The sequence below is a fragment of the Phlebotomus papatasi genome, chromosome 3 (assembly GCF_024763615.1).
Source record: "Phlebotomus papatasi isolate M1 chromosome 3, Ppap_2.1, whole genome shotgun sequence".
In the NCBI taxonomy this organism is placed as follows: domain Eukaryota; kingdom Metazoa; phylum Arthropoda; class Insecta; order Diptera; family Psychodidae; genus Phlebotomus; species Phlebotomus papatasi.
The window spans coordinates 6,895,395-6,903,829 of NC_077224.1; the positions used below are offsets into that span (position 1 = coordinate 6,895,395).

Consider the following 8,435-nt stretch of genomic DNA (forward strand, 5'->3'; position numbering starts at 1 on the left):
GAACTGAAACGTTATTTTTTTACTCAAAACAGAACGCTTTAAGAATTATAATATTACATTTTCGGTAAAATGTATATACATGTATTTTTATATAATTGTAAGACTTTTAATAAGACATTATAGAAGTATTTAAAAAAGAGTCGTTCTCTGATATTTTGCTACTTGGGTATCAGAAATGGCAGTTAATTTTTGAATCACGAGCTTTCAGTTAAAAAAGCTGCGCGTGCGAGTGCGGCCCTGGGTTGTTGGTACACCTTTCTCTTTCAGCTGCTTCTCCTGAACTCTATAGTCATCTCACTCTCCCAGTGTCAAGTCATTTGGCCAGCACGGCAGGAAGTGCTGTGACTATTCTCCTGGAAATCCCCTGTGAAAATCCCAAAGAAAAAATGGAGTATGACAATGAAAAAGTCCTGAAATTGATTTATCCAGAAGGCGTCCCTGGTAAATTTCAAATTTAACGGTCGATGAATTCTTTTTTGTAAAATCCGATGTGTTTCAGGGAGTCTCCAGGAGAACACCGAACTGATGGAGTACCTGACCAAGTTGGGCTCTTACAAGGCAGACCAATTGCGGAAAGAAGAGAATCGCCTTGTGGAAGAGAACAAGACAGTTGTGGAACAGACTCAGGATTTGGCTATTACCAATTACAAGACCTTCATCCTCACAGCTGAGTGTTCTCGTGAGATCTTCCGGGAGTTCCGGGAGACGGAGCAGAAACTCGATGGGCTGATAGAGAAGCTACCGAAATTTTCTACTGTCTGTGAGGATTTTATCAAAAAGTCAGGAGCTATAAATGCGTCCAGGCAGGTCAACAGTGTGACCATGAAGAGGCATTCGGATTTGATTGATATCCTGGAACTTCCTCAGTTGATGGACACGTGCATCCGGGCTGGAAAGTATGAGGAAGCACTGGAACTGGCTTCGTATGTCCAGAGAATGGGAGTGAAGCACAATCACATTCCTGTGATCAAGGTAGGAAGTGCAGGAAGGGAAAATTCTGGGGAATTTTTGAGATTTTCGGGATTTTTTTACAGTCTATCGTCACGGCTATTGAGGATTCTTGGCATACAATGCTGAGCCAATTGCTGGCTCAGTTGAGGACGGATCTGCAGCTGCCCAAGTGCCTCCAGGTGATTGGGTATCTTCGCCGGATGCAGGCATTCTCCACGGCGGAGCTCAAGCTGAAGTTCCTGCAGGCTCGTGATAGTTGGTTTACAGGAATTCTGGCTGGGATTCCTCAAAATGACGCTCAGCAGCATCTCACGAAGACAATTGAGCTGACCAGGATTCACTTGTTCAATATTATTACGCAGTATCGAGCAATTTTCACCGAGGATGACACTCTGTACAATGGAAGTGACAGCCGGGACAGTAGCAAGATTTTCCATGGCTGGCTTCATGAGAAGATTGAGGAATTTTTGAGGACTCTGGAAGATGATTTGAGCCGAGGAGTAAATTCCGTTGATACGGTTCTGGGGCAGTGCATGTACTTTGGGTTGTCTTTCAGTCGCGTCGGAGCAGATTTCCGGGGATTGATGGCACCGATATTTGTCCGGACGATTGGGCAGCACTTTCAGAACTCTGTCAATGGAGTTACGCGGCAGTTTGAGCAGGACATTGAGAGTTATACATTGATCAATAAGATTTCAACAGGATTGAACCGAGGGAAGAATTCCACAGGGGACAATTTGTCTCCTCCGGATTCTCTGCTGGACTTCCATCCACTGGCCACTTACTGCAACGGGCTATTGGGGTCCTTCAATGAGCTGAGGCTGTGTGCTCCTCTTGGAGTGGCAGATACCGTGGCCAGAGCGATCCAAGCATCCCTGGAGCGTGTCTCAAAGACCATTTTTGCCTTCTATCGACAGGAGCAGCAGGCTTTTTCTCAAGCTGAAAGAGACAATTTCATCAGACTCTGCTCCTGCTTCGCCTACGACCTCATTCCCTACATCCAGCGATGCATTCACTGCATCTTCCCACCTCATACAATCGCCCAGCACCTCGGTGTCAATGTCCAGGCCCTTCAGAAAGCTTCCCTGACCTTCCTCGCTCCCACTGACATCCTCAAGCCCCTGCAGCACCTTCTCCCCGACCGAGTGGATGCAATCATCATGCAAGCTGGAGTGGAAGCTGTGAATTAGTCATTGGCATCGATATCGGAAAGTGATTAATTCCCACGGTCGTCCAGGAAACCAGGAGGGGAATGTCTTCGGCAGCTAAGCAGACACAACGAGAGAAATCGGGTGGACAGTAACTAATAATGCCAGGAGACTGGACTAAAAATGAAAGTCATAAATAAACGCTGCTGGAGTCATTCTCATTTATTCCTCAAATGGCTGAAAGATATAAATCGGATGGTATTAAAATGAAAATTCTTAATCCTCCTCCACTTTCTCTCACTTCTCGCCGTGCTATAGGGTTTATTTTCGCAATTACCGTAATAAATTTCCCATCCTCTGCCCCGCGCGCACCAAACAATTCTCCGGTCAAAAACCCTCCCCCTCATCTCAGGCTGACCCTCTGGCAAAATTATCCCCAGGAAAGTTGAGGATGATCATTTTGTTTTCTTTTTAATGGTCAACGTCCGTCACCCATCTCCAGAGTACGCACTTTTCATCCCAATGGGCAACAATTAATCATCCTGGGTGGCAGGTAAAGTTTAGGCACTTTGGCTTCCAATGAGATGCCAAGAGAGGTAATTATTTTGTTGGGTCCAAAGACTTCCTTCACAATTTACTTTCACTTTTGCCAATTAAACGGGAATCCTTTGTACAAAACAATTTGTTAAGTTAATAAAACTTTAAGTAGTTTTAATAAAATTTGCAAAATAGTCTATTTTTTATTGGGGAGAGGAGTGTTAAAGCAGGGATGAGCAAGAACCGCAAAAACCGTTTGAAACCAGGTTTGTCCAGGTAGCGTTGATCATTGACGTACAATTTTCATTTGACGTTTGTTTGGCTTCAAACGGTTCTTTCTCAAACTTTCTAACCTCTGCGTTAAAGTTTTCCAAAAAGGGAAAGGTAATTTTCACGTAATTAAAATTTCTTCCAAAGGAAGTAACTTAGTTAACGGAAATCTTACAGTATCACCACGCACAGTGCCCATTTTCTAATCCGGATCGGCGTAATCCAGACGAGTTCTCGACGGTTGTATTTAAAATAATTTTGAATATGAATTATTTTGTAATGTTTTTGTTTAATAAATGAAGTATAACACTATGCAACAAATTGACAATTTTTTCTGGCACATGGGTCTCACATCGTACGTTTGATAGAGTCGAGTCCCCTGTTCAAGAATCTGTTCTTGGTTTTTCTCCTACACGTCACAATTTTCTTTAATTATTTTTTTTTGTTTTCGCTGTTTTGTCTCATATTATCAATTATTCCTCCGGTTCTAGTGTACAGAACTTAATAAATGGGCATCCGTTGGAAAGGTAAGTAGTTGTGCTTCAACTTGAAAATTATGTTATATTTTTTCAAAAAATCCTTGGGGGCGGAAAAACAAAATCAAATTAAAATTTCTGAAAAATGGCCTAAGAAAGCAACTTTTGAAAAATCATATAAACTAAACTAAACTAAATATTAATGTACTTTCTTCAGCGCACAATAAACTCCACTTAGGACTACATTTTTTGCCATAGAAGACATCCTGCTCCGATACCTCTAAATGCCTTATGTTTTTGATTAAAAGTAACCGGGAAGTCCAGCTACTATACTTGGGGCTGCAGAATAAATTAAATTTTAATTTAAATTTTATGTAGTACACGCCCTGGACAACACACTTGACAACTTAAGCCTAGGCTTAACGTAATTATAATCAATATAATTATGAGATTACATTTCCATCAGTTTCTGACTAATTCGTCTCTTGGCTTAAGCCAAGAAACGACTTAGTTAGTGGCGAACTAATGAGAATTTAGCCATATATGAATTTAAATCGTAAGTGTGTCATTGCATAATTTTTAGCGGAAAGATCGAATTATTATTATTAATCTTATCGGGATATATTTGAATTGCAATTCAATCTGTTGTCGTATATCTCGTGATGGAACAATCTGCTGATCTTTGATCATCCAGGAACGCCTTCGTCGTAATATTTATTCCATGGTTCAGAAGTTTTTGGGTCCGGATCCGCAGAGGCGGTGCATTTTTATTACGTTATTACAGAGAAAATGTCTTTTTCTAGATCTAGACTAGACATTCAGATCTTTGCACCGGGCGGAATTCGAACTCACAACTGTGAGTCAAGCTGGGGATCTATCCGGCCAAGAAACAACGGTCTTGCCAATTATGCCACTGGGATCCCCAAGATCGAATTTACGACACACAACTTTATATGTGAATCATTCCTTTATAAATTTTGAGTGCATACTGGTTTAGTGCATTACCGATTTAAACTGGCGCGTAAATAATTATGCCTTCGGCACACCTTTAAGATCAGGGCAGATTATGATATCAAAATTTACTTAACATCACTTTCTTTTTAAAACGTTTTACCGAATGTTTTTTTTTGCACTCTTCATCTTTTGAAAGTAACAACAAATTAAATTTAGTTCAATCCTGAACAATTTAGTTAAAATCCTGAAAAGGGCGAAATTATAGATTATAATATTTCCTAATTATTTCCTAAAACACTAAAAAAATCCTTTTTCCTCCTACAAGATAAGGTTAACCCTTTAAGTACGAGAAGGTCAATAATTGAGGGTCAGAAAAGATAATTTTTTCTACCTTTTTAGAATAAAATACAACATTATAAGGCCGCAGGAAAAATTTTATTTTTGGGTCACCGGTGACTCAATCGTTCTTAAAGGGTTAAACTGTGGGAGTAGCTGTGACACTTTTAGGAATTCGGGTTTTTGAGTTTCGGTATCTTAACTTTTCGGTATTATTGTTTTCGGGATTTTGGTGTTTATGATCTTGGGTTTTGGGATTTATGAGTTCAGGATTTTAACCTTTTCGGGATTATGGCTTTCAGGGTTTTAGCCTTTTTGGGATTGAGATTGAGCTTTTGAGATTTTGGCTTTAGGGTTATTGGCGTTTGGTTATTTGACCTTTTCAAAATTTTGGCTTTAGGAGCTTTTGGCGTTCGGAAATTTGTAGTTCGGGATTTTAGCTTTCGGGATTTACGGTTACAGTAGTTTCGCATTTTACGGTTCTGTTCTGTTATATAGTCGAGTTCCTCAAATTTGAACGACGCGACGGTTGCATTCAAAATGTAAAATATGAGGTTATGTAAAAGAAATTTTGCATGGAGTCTGAATTAGAACTTTTTTTTGTGTTTCCTTAATATTCTCGTATTATATTAATATCCTCAATAGATTGCACCAATTTAACAACAAATTCAATGGATAAAATTCTCTGAAGTTATTTTCCTTAATTTAGGAAAGGTGAATTTTACATGAATTCTGTTACGTTTTTGAAAATATTGTTTAAACTTAAGGATTGAGAAATGTCATCTATACCCCCCAAATGTTCAAATTTGAGGAACTCTACTGTATATGCATGTATGGACGAAATGTTCTTCTGCAATCATATTCAAAAATTAAAAAAAAAAACGTTTTTACGTTTAAAAATATGTTGGAGTAAGATAATTATAAACTTACGGCTTCAGGCTTAGACCAGTTAGGCCAGTGACTGAAAGTCTCAATATCCTAAATAACAATCAATTTTACTGCTCTTTAGAATATAATGCACCATTTATCTACGTATCCGATCCTAACTCAAAATTTTCCAATAAACCTTGATTGATAAGAATTAAAAAAGTTAAGCCATATGACAAAGCCTTAGATCTGAAGCTGGAATTATTATAGTAAAATTTGCTATGGTTAAAGGATACGCTTTTTCTGAGGAAGTTGAATATTAAAACGGTCCTTAATCGTTGGGAATATACGATTTTCGTACTATTTCTATTACACACGATGATCGTATTATTTTTTTTTAATAGTGAAAATTATCGTTTTTTGGGAATTTAACGTGTAGACGATATAGTTTTCTTATGGAGGGTCACTGAACCGGAATTTGCTATCTCTAACCGTTAAATCTCTAGCCTGGTAAAAAGATGAAGAAAGCCTTAAGTTCAAATACTGTATAGGTATCCACTACTTTTCTAATTTATCAAATTTACTAATAATAAATTTATTTTTCTCAATAGACTATTACTCCAATACGAATCATTAATGTACTTATTGCCCTTCTAAGACAATGTTGCTGAGAGTGAAGTTGAGCAATAAAAATAATGGATTATCTTTATTTTGGAATCATTTATTGATTATCCTATTCCATCTTCTCGTATATGGCATATGAAGGTCCCCTTTTATGTAATATCCGCACATGCTAAATCCATCCTTTCGCTCCAAATAGTGTGATGTTTTATAGTCCTGGGGGGGGTTATCGTTGGGATGAGATGGAAAATTATTACCAAACATGAGAGACAATCCTCCCCAAAAAGTGATTTTGTAGCAAAAGGAAATTGAATGCGCCCTTCTCCCGGTTCTTCCTACCCCTATTTATGGGGTATCTCTCGATATTGTACTTTCTATGGTCTTTTTTTATGGTCACTAGAGATAGCAACTCGCAATATTATTGGTCCCTGAAATGCCTGGAACTTGGGAAAGTTATGATATTTTCCCCCAATGCTCGCGTCGCACGTGTGGGAAGACACTGTAGGGCGGGAATTGTGAAAGACGAGGAACGTGCTTCAATCATATTGATTCTGGAAAATTTTTTTTGGCCATTTTCCTGTAATATAAAAGTTAGGAAAACTGCTCCAGGGGAGATTGAAGGACTTTTTTTCTGGATTGTTTCTCTATTTCTTTGTCTTCGATTTTCTTCTTTGGAATGGGGTTTCATTTTAGGAACGGAATTGGAAGTCCTTTGATAGAGGCTATAATATTCAATAATGTTTTTGCGATATTATCAATTCTTAGGACTTCTATCTTTGTTGATTGATGCAGGTATTTGGATTTGAGTACATAAACACTATTCCTGGAATTTTCACTTTAAATTAATGGACTAGATGGGGCTTTCAGAGAACATCAGCAACATAGGAAGCTTTTCCCTCTATAATCATGGTCAGGATGGCCAGCATTTCGTTATAGATGTTGTCTTTATTCATGTGCAAATGCATTCTCTTTGCTCTCCGCGTGTCCAAAATGTGTGTATAGAAAATTTATTCCCTCTAAATATTCCCATCACCCACTCAGCCCTTTCATCTGGCCTGGATCACACACGGAGGGGCGGCTGAATGTATTCCAATCCGAAAACGCAGGAGGAAAACCTCATCTCGTCGGCTGCATCGTGTGCAAACAGAGATTGGGAGGCTCTAGTTCTCCCTTATGGTATTTCCAGCCTAATTTTTGGGGGGGTCGAAATGCTAAAGGTATGAGTTGCTTATCCGATTTGGGAAACCACTCTCTGCAATTCTCGCCCACTTCAGTGCCATAAAGCATGGAATCCCATGCTATATATGAATTATATTCGAAAATGGATCTAAACGCTCTGCCATTTCTGCCACTCATCGCATCACTCATGTCCGTATGAACCATATACCCTTCCATTCCTAATTCTCCATCCCCCTCGATCGGACACACACATGTGGCCTAAACGCAAAATGGACCCCATCGAATCTCTAAGCTCAACAGCCGCATTGTAATATGAAATTCAGCAATTTGGACTCTCTCTCGTGGGTTAGAGTTGGAATTATCGCCCAAGGTAGATTTCCTGAAAATTCGATGCTTGTGTCTTCTCCCACATGGATTTGTGTGCTAGATTTAAGGACAGTGGTTGCTCTTACCTTTTGAGTAAATGGAACTGTACATTAGAAAGAGTTATGTTTTTTCAGTACAGAGTACAAATTAATCCATGCTTTTAAAAGTATCCTGTCTTATAAGATTGTTGCCTCTAGGTCCTAGGATGACGTACTACCTATACGAGCTTTAGATCTAAAGACATGATTCAATTAAATTTTAAAACCACTAAAATTAACCGTTATTTAGGGTTTTGAGTCCTTCGGGAGCTTGGGTAATACTCTAGTTAGAAATACGTGTTAAACTAATGACTTAGTCAAAAATTAGTGGAGATATAATTTTAATGGTTCCCGGTTATAATTCCGAAAGTCAAAAGCACGAAAATCCAAAAAAACTGAAAAACAAAATTTAAAAAAGTCAAAATCCAAAAAGCCAAAATCCTGAATGGTTTGAAATTCAGAATAGCCAAAATCCAGAATTGAACAAAATCGTGAAAAGCCAAAATCCCGCAGGGCCAAAAAATCTTAAAGCCAAAATCCCGAAAAATCAAAATTCCAAATGCCAAAATCCCAGAAGTTAAAAAGCCGACAATCCAAAAAATTGAAAAACAAAAATTAAAAAAGTCAAAATCAGGAAAGCCAAAATCCCGAATGGGTTGAAAATCCGAATAGTCAAAATCGAGAATTGATCA

General features: G+C 38.5%; 1 protein-coding gene across 1 annotated transcript; it reads left to right on the forward strand.

The window, feature by feature from the left end:
- Positions 1-291: 291 nt before the first annotated feature.
- On the forward strand, positions 292-2,314 carry LOC129806578 (conserved oligomeric Golgi complex subunit 8). Its single transcript, XM_055855267.1, has 3 exons — positions 292-441; positions 500-972; positions 1,035-2,314. The coding sequence occupies exons 1-3, from the start codon at positions 387-389 to the stop codon at positions 2,139-2,141; spliced, it is 1,635 nt and encodes a 544-aa protein (XP_055711242.1). The 5' UTR covers positions 292-386; the 3' UTR covers positions 2,142-2,314.
- The last annotated feature ends 6,121 nt before the right edge of the window (positions 2,315-8,435 follow it).

What these genes read in the sequence shown, in the direction of transcription:
- LOC129806578 (XM_055855267.1), top strand. Translation starts at nt 387, where the DNA reads ATGGAGTATGACAATGAAAAAGTCCTGAAATTGATTTATCCAGAAGGC. An exon ending in TTATCCAGAAGGCGTCCCTG is followed by an intron (nt 442 to 499) that starts GTAAATTTCAAA and finishes GATGTGTTTCAG; the next exon opens with GGAGTCTCCAGGAGAACACC. An exon ending in ATCACATTCCTGTGATCAAG is followed by an intron (nt 973 to 1,034) that starts GTAGGAAGTGCA and finishes ATTTTTTTACAG; the next exon opens with TCTATCGTCACGGCTATTGA.